At 45.6% G+C, this 24885-nt stretch overlaps 1 protein-coding gene across 1 annotated transcript; it reads right to left on the bottom strand.

Annotated features, from left to right (window-relative positions):
• Positions 1–1123: 1123 nt before the first annotated feature.
• LOC310778420 (high-affinity choline transporter 1-like) lies at positions 1124–24340 on the bottom strand (the record flags this gene model as incomplete). The annotated part of the gene is made up of 8 exons (XM_083638842.1): positions 1124–1777; positions 3381–3598; positions 7923–8076; positions 10625–10768; positions 12377–12525; positions 17907–18062; positions 23376–23489; positions 24157–24340. 8 exons carry the CDS (start codon positions 24338–24340, stop codon positions 1124–1126), a joined length of 1773 nt encoding a protein of 590 aa, XP_083494968.1.
• Between the last annotated feature and the right edge of the window lie 545 nt (positions 24341–24885).

Consider the following 24885-nt stretch of genomic DNA (forward strand, 5'->3'; position numbering starts at 1 on the left):
AGGACCATCCACTCAATGGCACTTTGTCAGTAGGCAGGCAGACACACACACACACACACACACATGCACACTGCTGTTTAGATGTTGGCGCTTTTCGACTCCACGGTATTGACTCAACTCTCCTAATCTATACTCTTTTGGTAGTACCTGTTCCACCCCCACAACTGGTCATCATAGTGATGCCACATGAAACTGTCACGCCTTGAAACTGTGTAAATAGTCACATCAAGGAGTTAGACTCAGAGGCTCCCTTTTATAACGAGCCTACTTGTCCATACAAGTGTAGCGTCAGGCCGGCTATCAACTTGGACCTCTGGCTTTCTCTCCTGACAATCGAATTCTGAAATTTATTTCAGAAGAGGCTGAAGGCAGCGAGACAAAATATTGATGACAAAACATGGAGAGCTTGGGAAATCCTACAAACAGGAGGGTAGCTAACGTTAATGTGTGCAATGATGACGATTCTCTCTGAATATCAATAGTTTTCACGTCACCTTTTGGTATGGCCTCAGCTCGCTTTGAACCTCGATGGTGGTGGTATTGCCTCAGCTCGGTACTTGCCCAATGGAAAACCAAAAAAGGCGAGTCAAGTCAAGTCGTGTTGAGTCTAGTTGAACCGGTTCCATGCAGTCAAAAAGCACAGATAATTCCTTGGTTTGATAATATTGCACTATTCTCATCTGACTCAGAGCAGTCCCTTGTCGACCTCGTGGTAGTGAGATAGATGTCCGCTGGCCTCTTTTAATCACTTTGCCTGTAAAATCCCTCCATTCACTGTAGCAGCACTTAAAACAATTTAAAATGGCGGAGGTGGGACTTTTTTCTTCGCAAAGAGAAAGAGTCTTCAGTATGATTAAAAACACAGAAGTGGGATCGGTATGCTCCGCCTCCGACTGACGCTCAACGTCCTGCTTCTAGGCAAGGAATGTCAAAAAAGAAGGAAGCACCACGTCATCAGCATAAAACACACTTGTGGAGCCACTTGGGAGCCAAAGCAGATTTGGTGTATTTTGGCTGCCAGTGCGGTAGTACACTCGCTAGTTTCCTGAAGGATGTTGATGTCTCTGGCTATTCCCTCTTCTTTTAAATTCCTGGGTTCTAGTTTGCTTTATGTCTTTGTACCCTAGTCTTCATTGTGAAAAGCCTCTGGACTGGACTCTCCGTCATCGCTGAGGACCTCAGTGTTGATGAAGGTCCCGGCCAATGAGGCGCCCATCGCCTGCTTGACTGGCGCCATCTCTGACAGGATGATGTTGTCATGGTTCCCCACCAGCGTGGTCTTGTCCATGATCTCCTTGCTGTGCTTGGATACCACGGCGTCCAGGAAGTCGTACTTGTGCGACAGCATCCCGCTCTCAAACAGGTACTTTGTCAGGTAGGAGAAGGTAACGTTTGCTAAGAAGGACACCACCATGGACACAGACTTGAATGGGAACCTCTGCTGGACAAAGTACTCCACATCCCCGGTGAGGTGGTGGACCTTCTCCTGGATCACCCAGCCGGGGTAGTAGATAAAGGGGGGAAGTTTGAGGTAGGGCTCCCCTCCACCGACACGGAGGAGCAAGCCAAAGACGTAAGCGGCCACCGAGCCATAGGTGTTGGTGCCTTTGACGAAGAGTACACTGAGGAGCTGGGGGAAGATGATGACGTAGACCAGGTCGGAGCTCAGATACCACAAGCCATACACGGTTCCCGTCAGCAGCGCCATAGCGGTGGCCAGAGCTCCGAATACAAAGATGGTGATGCGCATCACCCACACAATCTCACGGTCTGAAGCCTGGAGGAGAGGAGGGAGGGAGATGAGAGTGAAAAGGGGGGCAGGGAATGGATTGGGGGAGGGGTATGGTGAGAAAAGCCAAATTAATAAATAAACCCTGCCTATAATTATTATGAAATGGAAACTTTATATTTAGATGGTTTGTTTTGAGAAGGTTTTCTTAAACTTATAAGTCTCCCCTTGCATCTAGTCTTCAGACACTCAAGCACACACATCAAACCGACATCAAGGAACTAGCGGCATGCAATGAAGGCCGATCGTTGCGTAGTCACACTTCACCTTTGTCAGGGCCAAGAAGTTACACTTCAACACACCGTAAAGATTACAGCCAATGGTCAACTAGCACGTACGTTCTGCGTGCTTCTGTAAAAGCTGATGGTGAACTAGCACGTACGTTCTGCGTGCTTCTGGAAAAGACTACAGCCGATGGTCAACTAGTTGTGGGCGGGTTCAAGGTGTGCCAAGGAGGCGCTGAGGAAAAGAGAAGGCTTCTTGTGTGAACGGTTAAGCGTCAGCCTGCCTCAAACTTCAGTTCTGCCTATGCTCTGCCTATTGTGTGACCGTGCACTGACTCTGTAAAGCAGAACTGCTTCAGTCACTGACTCTGTAAAGCAGCACTGCTTCAGTCACTGACTCTCAGTCACTGACTGTAAAGCAGCACTGCTTCAGTCACTGACTCTAAAGCAGCACTGCTTCAGTCACTGACTCTAAAGCAGTACTGCTTCAGTCACTGACTCTAAAGCAGCACTGCTTCAGTCACTGACTCTAAAACAGCACTACTTCAGTCACTGACTGTAAAGCAGCACTGCTTCAGTCACTGACTCTAAAGCAGCACTGCTTCAGTCACTGACTCTAAAGCAGCACTGCTTCAGTCACTGACTGTAAAGCAGTACTGCTTCAGTCACTGACTCTGTAAAGCAGCACTGCTTCAGTCACTGACTCTCAGTCACTGACTGTAAAGCAGCACTGCTTCAGTCACTGACTGTAAAGCAGCACTGCTTCAGTCACTGACTGTAAAGCAGCACTGCTTCAGTCACTGACTGTAAAGCAGCACTGCTTCAGTCACTGACTCTGTAAAGCAGCACTGCTTCAGTCACTGACTGTAAAGCAGCACTGCTTCAGTCACTGACTCTGTAAAGCAGCACTGCTTCAGTCACTGACTCTGTAAAGCAGCACTGCTTCAGTCACTGACTCTCAGTCACTGACTCTGTAAAGCAGCACTGCTTCAGTCACTGACTCTGTAAAGCAGCACTGCTTCAGTCACTGACCGAAACACAAATTTCAATCCATTTCGCATGGATGTAACACGTGGCGGACGCTATGCAATACCCTCACTTGAGGCATTTGGAATAACAATATAGAAATCGCAGATCTCCGATGCTCTCATTTGCTGATGTAAGATGTGTGGCATCAGTATTACATTTAGACTGTTTCATAACCAATAGCTGCTTTAAGCAGATAAGTGCAGTCAGTTCTGTTTCCATTCTTCTTTGAGGAAAACGTCTGACACATTTCCACAGAGATGGCCCCCAATAGATTTCCTGCCTGGTTGACTGATGCTTGGCTGGAGCTGTGCTGACGTCTGTTAGTGTTGCTGTCTCACCGACTGCCTGAATGCCAGCTGATAGATGTTCCTGGCAAACATGGAGCTGGCTGAGAGAATGGAGGAGTCAGCCGATGACATCACAGCAGCAGACACCGCCCCCAGACCAAAGAAGGAGATGTAGGGCGGGCACAGGTGCTGCAGCACGATGGGAAGGATCATGTCAGATTGGTCCTTCTCTTTGGGAGGGAGGGACCCGTATGAGGTCTGGTTCCAGTCTGGTGAGGGACAAGGGGAAATACAATCAAAAATTAACTGGGTTGTCGTACTGTAATACATGGGAAATTTATTCTATTTATTGATTTAGTTAATTATCATTCCTCATGCACCAAATCCTCCTATAGACATTCGATTGACGCCACTCATGTACGGGCACGCCCACCGCTGCCATATTCTTGACATTCCGCAGCGCGCTGTTTAAAAGTGACTGACACCTGTCAAAGCTTAGGACGCTAGCCAACGTTACTTACTAGCCTATTTAATGCCGTTTTCACTGCGTCACTGTATAAAAATACACGGCTGGAGTAATAGCAGCAATAAAAGCCCGGGAGTTAGCAACTGTCCACAAACGTGAAGGGAAAGAGACTAGAGGCTAACGTTGGTAGCAAACATTGGGCTCATGCAAGCAAGCGTCAGATCATATCAAACAAGCATTTAACGTTAAGCTTATTTACCTTTGCTGAAATGACAATGTTTGATGATGATGATGTTGTTGATGATGGCACAAAAGTAAAAATGTCAGACCAATTCCCACAGATGAAATAGTTAATGCTAGGACTCAAGGGATTTGAAAGCCTTCAGCTCCTGAGATGTGTAGCCTATGCCAATACTGTATTCACAATGTCCGGTACGTTATACCTGGCAATATAATGAGTTATATTTACTCTAAGTCAGTTTTTTATAGGGGTCCACACCTCCGACCAAACTTACCGTATTTTTTCATCACTTCTCTTTGACGAAGCCATAACTGTTGCTATATGCTCAGCCAGACTACGTTACGGCTGCAGTTTGTCAACAATATGGCGCCGTCCAGGGTTATCGAATAAGGTCTATTGGTGTTGGAAGACCAAATAATTGACATTTAGTATAGAAATAGGCTATACAATATTCATAGGTCCTGTAGACAAGACTTGCTTCATAAGAAAAATAAGAATTTGAATAAGAAGAATGATAAATGATTAAGTATATTTTTAACAAGGTTTTAACAAAGTTCATGAACAAATGAATTAGAAAATACAGCATGCATGTAATGAGAACTTGCAGAATTTTGTGCAATTCGGCATAACGCCACCTACTGGCAACACAAAAAGTGGTTATCTCGAGAACCGTTCGTCCAATCGACTTCAAATTTGGGGGTGCAGTGCCGCATTTCGAACTTGGTGGGTGCGCTGCTTGGGACCCAAGAAAGTGCAGTGTTGAATTGTGTGCGATTCGACCAATCCGGGGGGGAAGGGAGGGGGGAGGGTGCACCACTGCACTAGTATACGGTACTCTAATAGTATAACGTTGTGACGTTAAATTTTGTCAGAGGAGGAAATGGGAGCTCTCTGTGAGCAAAACAGAGAGAGAGGGTAAACACTGCCCATGTGCTTATGTTACCAAGATTATAATGATACAAAGTGGGTTGATTATTGGTAAAGCCATCCTTTAAGTAAAGGATCTGAGTACTTCTTCCACCACTGCATTGTGACATGATTCATCTCCCCCCCCTCTCTCTCTCTCCTCTCGCTTCCTTCTTGTCATCCTCCAGAGGTAAATAATCTCTTTCTTTCTGTCTCTTACTCCTCTGGACGTTAACTCGCAGTGGTTAATTCATACCGACTCGCATGAAACACCTTCAAATTAATGAGTTTTCTTCAGATGTAATATTGACTGGTGGGCATGGTCTGATGGCTCTGTGCTCTGCACGCTGTGACAGCTGTTGCTGCTGTTGTTTATCCTCTGGATACTGTCTGCCTCTGACGGCAGCTGCTGTGTGTGCTGTAAACAAGCTCATACGCAGAGATGGGAAACTAAGTACAAACACCTCATTACTAGCCTGGTAAACCAGCCCGTCACGTGAACTCACATTTCATTTGGCTCTCCGTGACGGTCTGGCCCCGACGCCATGGGGAGGGTTTAGCAGAAGCTGCAGAGCGGAACAGCCAATCAGCGACTCCGCTGTGATTGACAGCGCAAGTTGGCCAATCAGGAACGCCACTAGCACTGCACTAACAAAACAGTAATGGCCGCCTCCTTGCCTGGTCGTCTCGAGGAGTCATGTCAGCGTTTGTCTAGTTTAAACAGCCATAAAGTGCAGTTATTGCAGAAATAGACTCAATAACAACAATTAAACAAGTACAGGAGTATCGCCGCAACCGCAGAGTTTCTCGGCGGAAATTATGTTTTTGCCATTCTCCCGAGTGGATTTGGGTTTGATTGGATCTGACGCTGATTGGCTGAAGGAGTTGTCTGTCAAGGCAACTACGCCCGCCCATGCTCCCGCCCCTTCTAAACCCCCCCCATGGCGCCGGGGCCAGACCGTCACGCAGAACCAAATGAAATGTGAGTTCACGTGACGGGCTGGTTTACCAGACTACCTCATTACTGTACTTAAGTAGGATTTTAAGTGATCTATCTACATATGAACTACATATGAACACCTAATTACATTGGTGTTCACGTCTAATTACAAATAGTTCATGTAGTTACATATGAACTATTTGTAATTACCGGTAGACATGAACACAATGTAATTACAGTCATTTTCCAAACACATTTTCAAACCAGGCATGGCAGACAAAAACAATGTGATGTTGTTAAGTCTCTTGTCTCGTGCTCTCCCAGCTTTCACGCATTAAGTGCACCTTTTTTGTGTGGAAAAACCATATCACACAAATTATTCATCAAAGTATAGTCTTTATACATCGTAAAATATATTTGTATGGGATTGTTTAAGTTATAGTTTTCAAATTATATTAGTATGACATGAGTCTCAGTTATCTTTGCAGAGAAACAGCCGGTGGAAATACCTTTTGCCTTTATACTTTATTATTAGGCTACATTTCAGAGCCTGTACTTTTTTAAACTTTGACTTGAGTAAAGCAAGTTAATCAGTACTTCTACTGTACTTTACCAGTCTCTCTCTTTTTTTTTTTTACACAAGTAACTGTAGCCTACTTATAATTAAGTAAAGACTTTCCCATCTCTGCTAAGGAGCCATGTTCCCTTTGATCAAACTTCCTCCTGTTTGAATAAAGGATCAGAATCCTGAAGGACCTGTGATGTTTCATTAGCTACTTCATCTGTGTGTGTGTGTGTGTGTGTGTGTGTGTGTGTGTGTGTGTGTGTGTGTGTGTGTGTGTGTGTGTGTGTGTGTGTGTGTGTGTGTGTATTAAGTCTTAGATCAGGGGTCCTCAGGGGGGTCAGGGGTCCCACAGGGATAAATAACACACTTTTGGCGAGGGAAAAAACATTTTCAAAAGGGTCCTTTTTTTCACAGCCTAATGTTGGCAGGTGTCAAGTCAACAGTCACTTTCCTGTCCCACAGGTTGGTATTTGCCTTGGGCTTATACCCATGCTGCGGCCATAAAAAGATTCACGTGTGTGTGTGTGTGTGTGTGTGTGTGTGTGTGTGTGTGTGTGTGTGTGTGTGTGTGTGTGTGTGTGTGTGTGTGAGTGTGTGTGTGTGTCCCATCAACACTGCAAAACAAGGGATTTGGGAAAATGATGAACGTGCTTGACAAGCGCTACTCAATGCCCTCTCGCAACTACTTTTCAAATGTTGCATTACTATACAATTATCAGCGAACAAAAGTTGAGACAGAATTGCAGCCAGGATAGATAATTCTGCGACGACGACAGATGGTCCAACCGAACTATGGAACCCTATATGAGCCTGACGGTCCATTTGATCGATAGTGACTTCAACATGAAAGCTCTGTGTCTACGGACTGCGTTTCTCCCTGAGGATCACACAGGCCAGCTACTGAAGGAGGCTTTTACCTCCTGCAGTTTGGAGGAGGAGAAAAAGCAGTCTCCCTCAAAAACTGGCCAAGGCTTCAATGTTTTGGGTACAAGCTATCTGGCTATCGGTGAGCTGTGTGTTATCGATCAATCAATTTTATATTTATATAGAGCCAAATCATAACAAGTTATCTCAATTTATAATTTTTATTTTTGTTAACCATGCCATTTAGCAAATTAGTATGATAATCTTAAAAACAACAATAACCGCAATAGTAATAACAGCAGTATCAATCATATTAATAATAATAACAATGTATATTTACATCAATATGTTTTTATTATGATGATGACAATAATTGAAAAAAAATCTTATCAGGTTTTCAGTGTTTACTGTACTCATTTAATGAGTACAGTAAACACTGAAAAAAATCGTGAGAGAGAATCGTGATGTCAATTCATAGAAACAAAATCGTGATTCTCATTTTATCCTGAATCATGCAGCCCTTGTGTGTGTGTGTGTGTGTGTGTGTGTGTGTGTGTGTGTGTGTGTGTGTGTGCGCGCGTCCGTGCATGTGTGTGTGTGTGTGTGTTTACCGGTGGAGGCCCCTATCGCTCCTATGAGGACCGAGGGCACGGCCATGACCAAGCAGCCGAAGGCGGCGAGGAAGGAGAGCACCTGGGCGTAGGTAGCTGAAGAGGCAGAAAGAACCCTTTGAAAATAGACCTGCCAGGGAATCCCCCCCAACATCTAGAAACAGAAACAGCATGGTAAATACAGAGGGAATCCCCCCAACATCTAGAGACAGAAAAAGCATGTTAAATACAGAGGGAATCCCCCCAACATCTAGAAACAGAAACAGCATGGTGAATACAGAGGGAATCCCCCCAGCATCTAGAAACAGAAACAGCATGGTGAATACAGATGGAATTGTAGAGGAAAAATCCAACTGAGTGTGACTGGAGAGCGGAGAGGAGGACAAAGACTTGAGACATGACTTGGACTTGTAAAATAGACTAGATTGACCATTTGCATCAAAATTGGGTCGTGAGCGCTGGGCTACATTCCTCCGCATGTCGACTCCTGCTCTCTTAGCATTAATCGAGCTTTCAGGTCCAACTTTGACAGGAGGTTATCAAATGTTTTTTTCTTCTTTTTTCGGGTTTCTTACTACAATTGTTGACGATTTCCAAACCTCTGGCAGACATAGGCTACACACCAAGTGCACTTTGGCATGCAGCCCACTCAGAGGCTGGGAAATTGAACCCACGACCCAATTTTTGAGACAATCAGATTGGACAATCACCATGGGACGATCTCCAATGCCAGATGCTGAGATCCAGCCCCCCCCATATCCTTCACCAGTGCAATATAAATTTCACAGCTACTCAATTTGACATAAAACCGATCAATCAACATTGCATTCAGTGTGTATTTGCCTCACCAGGTTCCGCAGATCACAGCGCTGGGCTACATTCCTCCGCAAAAATTTCCCTATGTGTTCACAATCACAATTAATAAGTCCTTCATTTCGGTTACTTACTTAATACTTAATCCATACTTATGTTTGTATTGATTGATTAATTATTAATTATGGCCCTTCTAAGATGTATTTTGTGAACTGTGTTTTATGATGTGAAGTAAACAATAATGCGGGGCTTTTGCATTGTCAAATGTAGACAAGAGGAGACCTCCGTGCACGGAGACATGATTGTGGAAATAAAGAAAACCTCCTATGAGCATTTAAAACGGCTGAATGCAATGTTGATTGATCGGTTTTATGTCAAATTGAGTAGCTGTGAAATTTAGACTTCGACTACCAGGATCCAACACCAGTGAACAGGAGCCAATTACCAGAAATGTGACATGCGGAGGAATGTAGCCCAGCGCTGTGATCTGCGGAACCTGGTGAGGCAAATACACCAGATCACATCTAGAAACAAACAGCATGGTAAATACACACACCAAACCAAGGCACAGCAGTCAGCCAGACCATCACTGAGACAACACTGGACCCTCAACCCAATCGCCAGCACAAAATGTAGGTATTATAGAATCCACAGAAATGTTCTATTATACATGTCCTTCCACGAACATGTTCAATATGGACATTTTGTTCCTCCAGCACAGACATCGTCTCTTGCTGGTTTCTATCCAGTCTCGGCGCTCTGAGCACCGGTTCTCTTCCTGGTTATTTGGCCGGGCGCGTATCGTGACTCACAGCTACCATGGCTACTGGCCCGGTTTGGCCCGGTATGATTTGGTGGGAGCCATGGCTCGAATCACCGGGTTTAGGCAACCACAACAACTTGGTTCGTTTTAGGCAAGTAAAATAACCTTAGGTCTAGACAACAAAAGCAACTTGGTTGGGTTTAGGGTTATGATTTGGGGCCGGATTTGAACCAGCTCTCTCACAACGAGAAAGTTAAAAGTCGGGAATGCTACAGGTCCACTAATCCCACCCCTCGTACCACGGCTTCGACCTACCTAAACCTACCTACCTAAACCTCAGACTGTCATTATGTCATCGAGTCTGGAGGTCCCCTTCTATAACGTTAATTATACATGTATAAATGTAAAAATGCTACGTATTTTTCTTCATAAATCTCCTATCTTACATTTCTTTGGATTCTAAAAATGTACAACGCTGACATTGTAATCTGGTGACTGGGCTGGGACCCTACACCTGTTACTTCCACTCAAATCTGTTACTCATGGCAGGGTTCCCACGGGTTCCCACGGAAATCCTTGAAAGTTTGTTAATTTGAGGGGGGAAACAAATACATTTTTTGGAAATAGACATACAATGGACATGGGTCATTGAAAGTGCTTAAATTTATGTATTTTGTGCAAGAATAGAAATTCAAAATCTTTTGAATTTTTTCACTTAACGTGTAACACAGCACAGTTCAAGCCTCTCTCTGTTTTTAATTGTTCTCTGTGTTGTAACAGTAAATAAACTTGATCCGTATCTCAAACTGTCGTGTTGGGTCCTTGAATTTGAGGGAATTGGGCCTGGAAAGCCCTCGAAAAGTCCTTGAATTTGATGGAGGAACCCTGTCATGGAGAGGTTGGGTTAGCTGTGTTTCTAGTCATTCTGATTCATGACAATCAATTGTTAACCATGTCCAGAGGAAACCTGTATCTCTAAGACAGTTGTACTGTAGTGTACCTACACTGTAAAAATATTACACATAGTATCCCCTATTTGCAATACGTGATCTGTCTTGGATGTGAAATCAAAATGTCTTTGCCCCTTGTGAATATGCTGTCAGAGGATAAAAGCATGCTGGCTTACCAGAAGACAGAAGTTGTCGGCCCAGAGCCATTTGTCATCAGGCTCAATCTTCCCCAGCCAGGGGGCCTGGTAGATCGCCTCTTTGGCCGTAACACCGATGTCTGCCACCGCTGGGTTGGACAGGGCAAATGGCACACTGATCCACTGATAGGGAGGGGAGGGGGGAGGGTGGGGATGTTAATAAATTGCAATTATTATTATTGTTTTTGTTGTTGTTATTGTTATTATTTTTATTCAAAAGAGCTCAACAGTCACGTGACTTTCCGTGATGTCATTGTCCCAGAAGAGTATTTCCCATTCATAACGGCCATTGAGATTTTCATTATTAGCCATAATGTCATAACCAAAACATGATCTGCCTACACTACCCTCAATCCTAAGGTGTAACAATGCTGTCTTTGATTGGTTGAGCTCGCTGTATGGTCGTCTGTGATTGATGGCCTACATTCATTTCTTTCTCTCGCTGTTCTCCCTCTGGCTAGGCTACTACCAATGTAAGTCATAAGTGCACATTCACATTACTGCACATAAATGTGTCTATCTACATAGCATTAGCCACATAGGCGAAGTTTGAACTTTAAGGTTAGGGGTAATTTATTTTATTTTATTCAGTTGAATTAAAATAAGCATAGTATAATAAATTATTAAAAACATAGGAAGGGGGGGGGGACATATTTGGTTACAAACATATTTGGTGATCTTTTTAATATAATTAAAATATCAGACTTGTTTACTAATCCCTGAGCTATTGTAATTGTTCACAAATAATTTAAGATTGTGAGTAGATTGGCAGAAATGATCAACTAATGAGAGCTTAAAGCAGCTACGAGCAAGATTTTCGATTGTTATTAAACAGTCTAAATTTAATATCGATGCCTCACATCTTACCTCTAATATTAGACGAGACCAACGCAGAGTAGTCTCGCTTGAAAGCAGAGTGAATCGGCGAGTGTTGTCTTGATGATTTTTGATGATTAGTCTGTCTGCGGGCCGATGTCATCAGGAAGGGAAATGAAACGGTTTGCGGCAGCCACTTCGGCCATAACCACTAAATTACTAAATTACTTAAAAAAAACTGGTAGAATATAACGAGAGATGTTCGCTAGAGCAGAAAGTAACGAGGGCAGCTGTTTTGGGTCTGTTGTTACGGCCGTAAACCGTTTCGCTCTGTCTAGCAACTGTATACAGCTGCCGTAAACCGTTTCGCTCTGCCTAGCAACAGACCCAAAACAAGGACGGCTTTCCCCTCCTGCTGCCCTCCTACTTTCTGCTCTCGCTAACATCTCTCGTTATATTCTAACAGTTTGTTTGAGAGTAATTTAGTCAGTAATCGATATTAAATTTAGATTGTTTAATAACAATCGAAAATCTTGCTCGTAGCTGCTTTAAACTTTTGAACTGGAAAAATATTGGTATCAGTGTTGACCTTCAAAGATATATATTAGTCAAACCCTACTTGATAGCATTACATTTTGAACATAATCTGAGAAAATATACATTTATATCAACCAACCATCCTCTCACTGACACCTCTGGATGTCAGTGTCTTTTGCACCTATTAAATTGCCTAACTTTGACCATGTGCTCCAGATTTCCTTTTTTCACTTGTGGTAGACTTTGAAGAAGACACCTTTGCGTGTCGAAACGTCAGTCTTTCTTTGTTTGCACCAAATTGCCTAGCGTTGACCGTGTGCTCCAGATTTCCTTTTCCTTTCACCTCTGGGTGGATGTTGATGGCACAGTGAAACTCACCAGGCCCAGAAAGATACAGAAGAGCTGGACCACATCTGTGTAGGCCACAGAGTAGAGTCCTCCCACCAGCGTGTAGAAGATGGCTATCATGGCTGAGATCACCACCGACATGTTGATGTTGATGTCCACGATCACACTGAGAGTGGCACCTGCACTCAAACAGAGACATGCTCCAGTCAGGCTAAAGGTCTCATTATGCTTTCCGCATCAGCGAGGAACGCGAGTGTCCGTGCGGAAAAGTGACGTCAAATCAGCAGACACGCCCCTCCGCAAGGCTCCGTGCGGACGGTTTTCGAGCGGCCGTGCGCACGCCGAAATTTGTAACTACGCGGACGCGGACGGGCGGACAAAGTGGAGTTTTCAAGACTCGCGCTCAATTCCGCCTGCAGAAACCCACACAGAGTATACAAGCTCCACACGTTTCCTCGTCGGATTCCGTGTCTCTCATTTCCGTGCGGCCGGCCAAAGCGTCAAGCATAATCCAGGCTTAAGAACGCTTTCACACAACATGGGGCTAACCCTGACTCTAGCCAGGGGCTAGCTGGCCCTGCTCTGGAGCAGGGCTGCTCGGCCACTGCAGCGGGATGCCCAGGCGGATTGAGTAGCTGCTGTATGCCCTATAGGGCTGGGCGATAATTAATGTCAGACTAATCGTTTGCTGTCTATTCAGTGGCTCATATCGCCTGGTAACTATAATACATTGATTGTTAAATTTTACTGTCCCCTGCGACTACTCATGACCGTATCGCCCAGCCCCAGTATATCCTGTCTGTTCTGCTCTCTCCCCTCTCCCCCCCCTTCCCCTGCTCTCCCTTTCCCTGTTCTCTCCTCCCACACTTTCTCTCCCTCTTTCTCCCCTTCCCTCTGTCTCTCTCTATCATAAGATTGTTCAACCATGTTATTATTATTATTACTGTAATAGTTATTGTTGTGTCAGCTAAATTTAGCTAGACATATTAACTGTGAAGCCCTCTGAGACATGTTTGTGAATTAGGGCTACACAAATAAACTTGCCTTGACACACAGGCCGTTGCATCAGTCAAATAGTAAAAGAAAGTAGGCGACTGTAGGTCTGAATCTGAACCTGGCAAATGAGCATCTCGCCACGGCTAAACGAAAAGCTCTACACTCTAAAATCTCATACATTATGGTATGAGTCATGGTCACTCCAGCAGACAGGTTACACAATGTTATGTGGTAGTTACTACACCTGGAACTTGTGCTATCCAGAGTCTTTTACAGAGTGCCCCCAATGTTTTACAGTATAATTATATCATATGAAACTAGTTCAATCATGAGAGGCCAGTTGGTAGGATTTAACAAACTTTATTTAGCAATCGGCATGCATGGCAAATGCTTTGGCGCATGACTCCATTGGCCAGTGGCGCTGCTCTTGAGGCAAGAGGAGGGCATCTGCATAGGCTAGGAGATCCCCCCCCCCCGTGGGGGATCAGGAGTCACGACTCGTTGGTGGCAGACTGGGGAGGTGGGTGGGGCAAAACAACGCTTCGGAGGACGGCTTCAGGGGAGATGGACTGCCGTGAAGCTAGCTGCTGCTATGATCGGCCAGAGAGAGAGAGGTGACGTAGAACCCTTGCTATATATATGAGAATTAACTGACGTCATATCTGACGTCATTACGGACGTCATACTAGGACTTTGACTGACCACGTCATGCTAGGGCTTGACTGACGTCAGGGGGTGATCGGATTATGCACGTGTGGCCTTCTGCTTGAAATATGGTCTGGAGACCTCACTTCAATCATGAGAGGCCAGTTGGTAGGATTTAACTAACTTTATTTAGCAATCGGCATGCATGGCAAATGCTTTGGCGCATGACTCCATTGGCCAGTGGCGCTGCTCTTGAGGCAAGAGGAGGGCATCTGCATAGGTTAGGAGATCCCCCAAAAGGAAGATCTGATTACCGGAGGTTAATTGAGATCCGCGGGCACCGGTGGTTGATTGCACTTTTCTGGCCTTCGACCTTTTAGCGACTTACAGCTATTTGCGGCTGGCGCTCCCAACTCGGTCGGGCCTTCGATCTTGGTACGTTAGTAGTTGATTGTACTTTTCTGGCCTTCGACCTTTAGCGACTTACAGCTATTTGTGGCTGGCGCTTCCCAACTCAGTCAGGCCTTCGATCTTGGTACATTAGTAGTGGATTGTACTTTTCTGGCCTTCGACCTTTAGCGACTTACGGCTATTTACGGCTGGCGCTACCCAACTCGGTCGGGCCTTCGATCTTGGTACTTTAACGTTTAACTTGGCGCTTCCCAGCTTGGCCTACTTGGCCGCCTTGGCACCTCGCGATTTAGCCTGGCGCTTCCCAGCTTGGCCTGACTCTCTCTGACTCTCTCTCTTTCCTCTCTTTCCCCCCAAGGGGATCTCCTAGCCTATGCAGGTGCCCTCTTCTTGCCTCAAGAGCAGCTCCACTGGCCAATGGAGTCATGCGCCAAAGCATTTGCCATGCATGCCGATTGCTAAATAAAGTCTGTCAAATCCTACCAACTGGCCTCTCATGATTGAAGTGAGGTCTCCAGACCATATTTCAAGCAGAAGGCCACTCATGCATAATCCGATCATCCCCTGACGTCAGTCAAGTTCTAGCATGACGTGGTCAGTCAAAGTCCTAGTATGACGTCTGCTATGACGTCAAATATGACGTCAGTTAATCCTCATATATATAGCAAGGGTCCTGTCACCTCTCTCTCTCTGGCCGATCATAGCAGCAGCTAGCTTCACGGCAGTCCATCTCCCTTGAAGCCGTCCTCCGAAGCGTTGTTTTGCCCCACCCACCTCCCCAGTCCGCCACCAACGAGTCTTGACTCCTGATCCCCCACGGGGGGGGGGGTCTCCTAGCCTATGCAGGTGCCCTCCTCTTGCCTCAAGAGCAGCGCCACTGGCTAATGGAGTCATGCGGCGGGATCGGCTGGGCTGAGGCGAACGTGGGGGAAATGGGGGGGGGGATTTCCAGCGCCCTCAGGCGAGCCTCCACTGATCTGTTAGCATCTAGCAGGGACAGCAGGATGGCTCTTAACGGCCCGGGCAGGATCGGCTGCTGAGCTAGCTGGGCTGAGGCGGACGTGGGGGGAACGGGGGGGGGGGTTTTCCAAAGCCCACAGACGAGCCTCCGCCGATCTGCTGGCATCTAGCAGGGACAGCAGAATGGCTCTTGACGACCCCTGTCGGCTCGGCGGAGCTGCGAATGGGGCCGTTTCCGCTTCCGGGGCGGCGGCCTGGAGGTCAGTGTGACCAGGAAGAACATGGCGTGGAACATGCGTCTCACGGCGGCCCCGCGGCCTGCATTACCCCGACGACTCCCAGCTCTCGGGGCAGCTTCCTCTTCTGCTCTTCGTCCGCGGCCTCTCGCGCATCCGCGCCGAGCGGCCTCTAGCTTCTGGCATACTCTTCGCGCACGCGCTGGAGGCGGGGCTCCGAGGAGGGCGCGCGCACTCGGCGCAGGCCAAAACAAAACATACTCAGTGCGCAGCTCCAGGCGCCAGGCAGTCTGAATGAAATTGAATGTAACGTTCCCAATTCTATGTATTAAATTCTAAAAAACGACCCTCAACATTTGGGAAGGCTCAGGCACACAACTAGTTCGTTATAATCGAACATCATGCTTTGAAGGCGGCTGTACGATGGTGAGGACTCAATCACAGCAGATGTCCGCTGATAGCCTACCACGGAGATCTACAGGCACAGGCAGCAAAACCCGACGCGCTGATAGAAAAATCTCCATGGACGCGCCGCGCTGCGCTCAGGCCTCGCCCCCCGACACGCCCCGTGCGATTACGTCATAATCGGCGCGCGCCCTATGCGCTTGGCTGGGCGCAAAGAGTATGCCAGAAGCTTCTCGCTCTGGCTCGCTCGCGCGCGTTCTTGGGCGTCCGCGCGCGCGCGGTGCTTCGTCTTCTGCTCTCCTCCCACGGCCGCCGGTGTTGTCAGACGTCTCGGACGGCAGACGCGCTCCGTGGCCGATGCGGAACAGGGTATCGTTGTCTAGGCTGTCGTCGCTGTCCAAGGGCTGCTCTGGCTCGGGATCCGACCTACCCGGAGTGGAGTGGGAAACGTTGCGAGATCCGCGGGGATTATCCATGGTTAAAGAGGACTTGGGGGTGCTGGATCGGTCTGCAGATGTGGTGCAAAGCAGAGCAAAACAACGCTTCGGAGGACGGCTTCAGGGGAGATGGACTGCCGTGAAGCTAGCTGCTGCTATGATCGGCCAGAGAGAGAGAGGTGACGTAGAACCCTTGCTATATATATGAGAATTAACTGACGTCATATCTGACGTCATTACGGACGTCATACTAGGACTTTGACTGACCACGTCATGCTAGGGCTTGACTGACGTCAGGGGGTGATCGGATTATGCACGTGTGGCCTTCTGCTTGAAATATGGTCTGGAGACCTCACAAGACTTAAGGAATCGCTGAAATGACGCCACGGGGTGGATACTTCATGGGGCAACTGTAATATGATTGTTATCTGATTGTTATATTTTAAGAAAACTTTAAATTTGATTATGCATGCTGTTTGCTGTCTTCCAGTCCTTATAAAGTGAGTGAATGGAAGATAAATAGGTGACATTCACTGCAGGTGTCGGTGCAATTTCGGCTCGGCTACAAGATCGGCTCGGGTACGCATCGTGATTGGCTGTACATCGGGCACGTGGTGGGATTAACGTGGGCAAAATGGCCGACAGCTTTAGATTACCTAACAAGCTAATGCTAAGCTACTGATGTTATCATACATGATAGACATTAAAAATATGAATCAGGGTTAGGGTTAGGGTTAGACCCCATTGTGGACCCTGAGCCGAGCACTTCCGGCAGGGTGAGCTGAATCTGTAGGCTGAGTAGATCATAGGTATTGTTTGTTTGTATTATTTTTGTAGGCTTACCCAGAAGTCCCTGCACTTCCTGGTTCCTATGTGTAATTTGTATGGGAATTTCGGTTAAATGCATGAAAAAAGGTTTGTGGTTAACAAAAGTTTATGAAACAGCGAATTTTGTGTTCCGCAAGATAATCTTCACAAATGAGGAGCACTTTTGTGATTTTCGGAGCGTAAATGGGTTCGCTGTTTGATCAATTTGTTAACCGTAGACCTTATTTCAAGCATTTATCCCAAATCCCCATACAAAAATCTCATTGACTTTAGGAACCGGAAGTGCTAACATTCAGGTTTTCCGGATTCATTCCTGCGGTATAGTGATACCTGGGGCAGATAAAATAATCACTTACCTGGGGCAGATAAAATAATCACTTACCCAGGACAGATAAAATAATCACTTACCAAGGACAGATAAAATAATCACTTACCCAGGGCAGATAAAATAATCACTTACCCAGGGCAGATAAAATGATCACTTACCCAGGGCAGATAAAATAATCTCTTACCCAGGACAGATAAAATAATCACTTACCCAGGACAGATAAAATAATCACTTACCCAGGACAGATAAAATAATCACTTACCCAGGACAGATAAAATAATCACTTAACCAGGACAGATAAAATAATCACTTACCCAAGGCAGATAATATGGCTGCAGACCAGAAGATTTCCCCCATGAGTGCGGGGATGAAGAGCAGGCCACCCATCCTCTTCCCATATATCTGCTGGAAGGGGTCGAGCATGGTGACGTAGCCACGCGAACGCATGGGCTTGGCAAAGAAAAGACCGCCTAAATCATGCCAAAGATAAATAGACAAGCAATCGCAAGCAGCCATTTTAGCAAGCAAAGTCAGTTTTTTAAAGGGGTAGTTCTAGTTCAGATCAGTGTTAATATTGTTGACGAAAACTTTGACTTTGTCGTCGGCCTACCTACCTATTTTCACTGATGAAAACTAAAAGTTAACTAAATAAATACAAAGTTGTGATGACAAAAACTATGAGGAAATCTATTGACATTTTCATCAACAAATAAAAACTAGACGAATTGGGAAGAGGTCCAATGAGAAGAGAAAAAGTTCAATCTGCCTGTATTGCACGTTCAAACCATAATACATTCCATAATAACTTTCCAATGAGTTTGGAAACATTTCAATAATGCATTACACTTTTTTTCCTCTCTCTGAAAAAAAGTCTGGCAATCAATATATCATTAAAATATCCAATGTTATTACCTATGAAATAAAAAAGGGGGATGATTCCGGTTTCATTTATTTTGCCCATGGCTGTTGTACCGAAGAGGCCCTTGATGCCCCCCCCCCCCCCCCCCCCCGCTCACACACACTTCATTCACTGTGCGCCCTTACAAAATGTCAATGTGTTCTCCAACAGCATTTGTCCTGGCCGTCTGAACCTACAGCGCAGATTTTTTTATGAATAGCCTCAGATCTCAAAATGAATTTTCGGTGTCGTCCTAAGTGCTTTTTCAATGTCTTCCTGGAAGAGCCGGAAGCAGCAAAACATGTCAACACTTGTTGGATGTCTGGATCAGTGGGTGACATAGACATGATGATGCTTATTATGCTTTTAACCTGCCCGTAAGCCTCCTGCCACCTTTTTGCTTGAATGGTTGGCCAGTGGGCACGTTTGTAAAGGGGAGACTCATGGGTACTCATAGAATCTATTCTCATTCAGATATCTTGAGGTGAGAGTGGTCAAGGGTCCCCTTTGAAATTGACCATGCTGGTTTTTAGAAATTCATTATTTAGCCCCTTTCTCGACAAGGTAGCATGGCATTGTTGGTCCCAATGGATGCTGTAGGTCTTACAGTTTCATGCTCTAGAAGTATCTTCACTCTAGATTTAAGAATGAGCCCACTAGAGCTAGAGTCATATCGGCCGCAGACGCCAGTAGAAAATCGGGGACATTTTTGGGGACAGCTCCAGCCGGGGACAGGTCACCAAAAATGGGGACTGTCCCTGAAAATCGGGGACATCTGGTCACCTTACCCCAATTGCACTTGGCCAATTTCCACCCCTGTTGCCCCGGTCGCTGCTCCACCCTCTGCCGATCTGGGGAGGGCCGAGACGAGCACCATGCTTCGTCCAATGTGCAGTTTCCAGCCGCTTCTTTTAACCTGACAGGGAGCTTGTAGCACGTGGCAGGATCACGCTATTCCCACCAGTTCACTTCCACCCCGACCAGGCGCCCCCGACCGACCAGAGGAGGCACTAGTACACATACCCCCAATCTGGCTTCCCACCCGCAGACACCAGCCAATCATGCCTGTATGGATGCCCGACCAAGCCGGAGGTAACACGTGGATGCGAACCTGCGACCCTCGTGTTGGTAGAATAATGCATTACACCAGGGGTACTCAACTTGCTTTGCCCAGGGGCCACTTTTGCAAAGTGACAGGAGGCCAGGGGCCAGTTAATAAACAAACCTTAATAATATACATTTTTCTTTAGTGGATTGTAGGTTTTTGGGGTGCCAACCGGAATGAAACCACATAGCATAAATCTGAACCACCAAGCAGAATGTAAACAAGCAATAATCAAAGTGAGAAAGCAAACACAATATCCAGTGTATTGCAGGTGACTTTATAATGAAAACAATAAATAACAACAGTTAGAAATTCAGGCTCTTCACTTCAATTCAGTTCAGTTTTCAAATGATGTTCAGAGTAAACCCTCTTGCCAAACAAATCAATAAAGGATCTCTCTCAAAAAGAAAATTAACCAAACAGGTCTACTTTGTGCATACAGGATACTTACATTAGTTGTGTTAAGTTAGTTAAGTAGAACCTATAAGTGCCTGGGTGGCAAGCAGGCTGCGATATTTGAAAATTTAGCTGGAGCCGAGTCAGACTTTATTAGTTCTCATTGTGAATTAGAAAATGGTCGGAGGTCCACTCTACACCCTATCGAGGGCCGCATCTGGCCCCGGGGCCGCAAGTTGAGTATCACTGCATTACACTTTAACTAAGCCTGTTAGGTTTTAGTCAACTAAAATCTTATATTTAGTCAAGTAATATGAGACTAAAACATTTCAGATGACTGAAAGACTTAACAAAATTTTAGTCAAAAGACTGTGAAAGAATTGCTGTCAAAATTAACATTGGGTCAGATGTTTTGAACCCTAGCCCTATTTGAGCTTACCAATGATGATGTTGATTGTTGGTAGATTCCTTTCTCAGCACAATCCATCCTCCTCCACAAACCAGTGCAAGGTCAATGGGATCAGGTGCCTGTCTGTGCAAGCTGACTGAGGCTCACTGAAATGTACTTTGTGTGTACTGTAGAGGAAATCTACCAATCAACACCATCACTGGTAAGTAGCAAATAGGTCTAGGGTTCCAAAAATCTGAACTAAACCTTTAACGACGAACTGAAGCTAAAAATGTGTTTTCTTTTTATTTTATTTTAGTATTCAGTGCACTTATTTGCAAAGAAATCACAAAAATCAAATGTCTTTAGTTTTTCACATCAATAGTTCATTTTTCAAGATTTCATTCATAACTGTAATCTACAGTATGGTGAAGTAAGGAAGAACCAATTTCCAATTTCTACCCCATTTCAACCAATAATATCACGACATGGCAGCTGTCAATCAATCTTCATTTTGAAGAAACATTCTGCAGGCAAGATGGCCGCCTAGTGCCTGTAACCTGGCAGAATTTCTAGCCCATAAACTAACTAATAACTTGGCCAATTAAGGATGTAACATACAAAATAAACAAACGGTAATGTATTAATTTGAGGTAGAATGCAAAGGACATGTACTGTAACTGGTTTGTTAAACTCGCATTCCAGGAATATTGTATTTACCGTGGCTCTTTACCGTGGCTAGTCGACGCTCCAAGCCGGCAGGCAGCGCTGTTGCTTGGCATGTCCGCACCGGTCTGCACGGAAGCAGCCAGCTGCCCGGTTCTCCTGGAGCCCACTCGCTTTTATTTTAGAGGCAGAACATGTTCGATTTGGGGGCGGAACACACCAGGATTGGCCAACGCCAACTCCAGTCCCCAGAACTGTCACATCAAATCATCGACACACTACGGCCCGCCTCTCAACCCTCTTTCATCTCAGGCATCTGTTTTCAGTCTGATACCTCACCGACCCTCTCTGAGACCCCGTTCATGTCTTTAAATCTGGATCATTGTACTTCACCAGTATACTATTCCTATAGTGACTTAAAGTGTGTCTGGCTACTCAAGAGTGAGTTTATACTTTATAGTGACCTTGTACTTCAGATAGGCTACTTTGTTTTATCTTGTGTGGTATCACTACCATTTATATTAGGGACTCACAGTTGGTGTAATATCAGTTCATTATCCATCCAGTATTTATTATAGGATCAGTTCTGCTTTGTAAGGGATAAATCAATGAAAAGGTTGGGGCTGACATTTTTAGCAACATTTCATGGTGGAGTGAACCCATTTGCCAATTACCTTTGCTTATGAGATAATGAAGAAAAAAGCAGACACACGGGTAAATCAGAATAAAGAAAGAGCCCAGTGTGGTTCTTAAAAAGGTTTTAATGCTGAAGATTTAAGAACATACAAAATGCTCTAAATTTTAGGCAAAAATTGTAGACATTTTTTATTTTAGACAAATTATTTTAGAAAAAAAATTATACTTTTTTTTTACAAAATGCTCTAAATTTTAGAGCATTTTAGAGCTTCGCCTCCCTCCGAGTTCAAATCGCTGTAAAAACATATTGCCTGAGTCCTAAATTCAAACACAACCACTGGCCCTCATATCAGTTTTGACAGACAACGGCTCACTCCTCTTTTCAGAGAATCTCTCCAGACCTCCACTCCACCCACACCGAGCCCTGACTCCGCCCACACCGAGACTTGACTCCACCCACACCAGCCCTGTCTGTTTTGCCCGGAGGAGGAAGCTGCTGGCCGGGCAGGCTGGCTGTCAGACACCGCTACACTGACGGAACTCTCTCTAGCCAATCACCGTGTGCGACGAAATATGATGTCCACAACATAGCAACAGGTTATAGCAAAGAAAAGTGTGACGAGACACTTTTTTCTGTCGCTAAAGACGTCACATCTGTCGAGAGGCAGTTTCAAAAGTGTCGAGCGACGAAGCATAAATTACCCTTAACACATTCACTGCCAACAGTTTTTTTTTTACTGTAGGTAGCTTCTGCCAAGGTTTTTTTTGAGGATTCTGGCTCATCTTTCAAGAGCCGAGGATTATTTTCTGCTAGGACTTTGTGAACACAAAATATCTCAAAAGAACTAATAGAATGTGTGCTTTCTCTGTCTAAAAGAGTTAGTTTGTAGAGTTAGTAGTTATGTAGGCATTAGCAGTTGAATACAGCATGGTTTCAGCGTCTGAGAATGAAAGCTGAGATAATTGCATTTTTGTGAAATTCGATAGAACAGGCAGAACAGTCACTTTAACCATTTATTTTTGGCATCAGTAAGACATCAGACATCTAAACAATAGTTCTGAACAGTAATTTCCTCCATAACAGCACCCCCACCCCCCTCTCCTTCAAACTCCTCCCTCTGTGGGTGTTCTCCTCCTCCCTCCGTGGCTCTGCAGCGGGTGTGTCACAAGCGAGTTTCTGCTGCCTGTCTGTGCTGCCTGGCGGCTGCTCGTCGGGCAAGTCTGGATCGGGAACAGTAATTTCCTCCATAACAGCACCCCCATCCCCCTGGGATGAAGCTGCATGCGATTCTGGCCTTTATGCTGTGTGTTTCAAAGTGTGTTGCACCCAGTCTATTTTTGGAACCCCCCACCGTTGTGCGCCACCGTTGTGCGCCAGCGCGAAAGCGTTTTCGCCAAACCATTCTACAGTATGAGAATGGTTTCCTCACGCTTTTCCCTGCAGTTTTGGCTCGGCTTTCTCTAGTCTGGAGAGCACTGTCGCCACTTAGTGGGTCGGTGGAATGGGTTGTACACGTTCGGTGGCTACCATATTTTTATAGGAGATGTAAAAGGGTTTGATCCACGTCCCACCGTCAAATTTTTTTTTCTTTTTTTGACGAGATAACTCGTCCACGGCAGTCAACCGTTGGATTTTTTTTTGACGAGATAACTCGTCCACGGCAGTGAACGTGTTAAGAATGATGGGTTCTTACCTACAACCAGGCTGAGGGCGTAGCCGAAGGGCGCCTGGGCCCAGGCCAGGCCGTAGTCTGGCAGGTAGACGTACTCCGCTGTCCCGTTGATGTAGCCCCCGCCCACCCAGGTGGCTGAAAAACAAAAAAAAAGAAGAATCACATGGAGGCCTAAAACACAGGTTATAAAGAAAGGTTGTGGGCTTTTATGAATGAAAACGTAATCTCTCGCTTGACAATAAACCCTGTGATGGGGTTGGTGACTGGTGACTGAGGTTGGGGGTGACGGATGGCTTGCCCGGCTGGTGTCTTGTGGACCCCTTGCGTGAGATCCCATGCACCTTACAGTAGCTATTGTAGGTATGACATAATCTAACAATACTGTACATAAGCGCCTTGAGCAGCTGGTATAGCACCACATTGCAATGTTGAATATCGATGATCTATGTATCTTTTTTGTTCCTTGTGTCTGTTTGTCTTGTATTGTCTGTATTGTGTATTGTTCCATAATTTTTTTGGGGAAAAAAATAAATAATAATAACTTGCTGTTAAAATAAGTTACATAAGAATGAAAGGGATAGCCATTTCACCCCAAGACCTTAAGCTTCACTCCAATGTAGGAATGACTATTGTAAGATGTGTAGATGATAAGCAATTCACGTGAGTGTAACCAACCCCGATCTCCCCTGCTAAATCAACCCCGGTCTAGCTGCCCTGCTAAGCCAACTCCATTCTCCGTACTGAACGAACCCTGGTCTCCCCTACCAAACAAACCCCGGTCTCCCCTACTAACTGAACTCACCGGTCATTGTGAATCCACCGACGAACAACCCAATGTCCCTCCCACCCACCATGATGCGCTCGCTACGGTCCGTGCCCTCGCTGACCCCGGAGTCTTTGTTCTTCCAGGCGGCCCAGATCCCCACAAACAGGATCAGCACGTAGAACAGCACAATGGCCACCAGACCCTCTGCGTGGATGGCCATCTTCAAGACTTACTGCGTGCGGAGCAGGACTGGAATCTCATGGAGAGACCCTGGGGAGAGAGAGAGAGAGAGAGAAAGGGAGGGGGGGGGGGGGGGGGGGGGGCGTCAATTCACTAAACACTACATTTTCAGGGACAAAGTAGATCAATGACTGATGGCTGACCAGATATCTGTCAGTGATACATTTATTAGATGTAGCCTACGTCACCACCAGACAGTTTACCATCAGTTTAGAGGGAACATTAGTCCTGAATGCTTCCCTTCTGTAGTCTGTTGAGTTTAGTAGGTTATTCTAGGGCAAGGGTGGGCAATTATTTTTCCTGGGGGCCACATGAGAAATCCAGAGCCAAGAAAATGTTGTCATGCTGCAACCTTTAATTTGATCATAGATTAAAGTATAGAAAACATACTGTGCACTTATTCTTCTGCATTTATTATATTGAAAATCACAACAAACAGCCAATTTAGGTAATTCGATTTGATGGTTTAGCCTCATAAGTAAAATGGTGTAGTTTGTCTTAGACCTCCTGGGCCAGGCAGAACCA

This window comes from Poromitra crassiceps (assembly GCF_964638095.1).
Source record: "Poromitra crassiceps genome assembly, chromosome: 6".
Classification (NCBI taxonomy): domain Eukaryota; kingdom Metazoa; phylum Chordata; class Actinopteri; order Beryciformes; family Melamphaidae; genus Poromitra; species Poromitra crassiceps.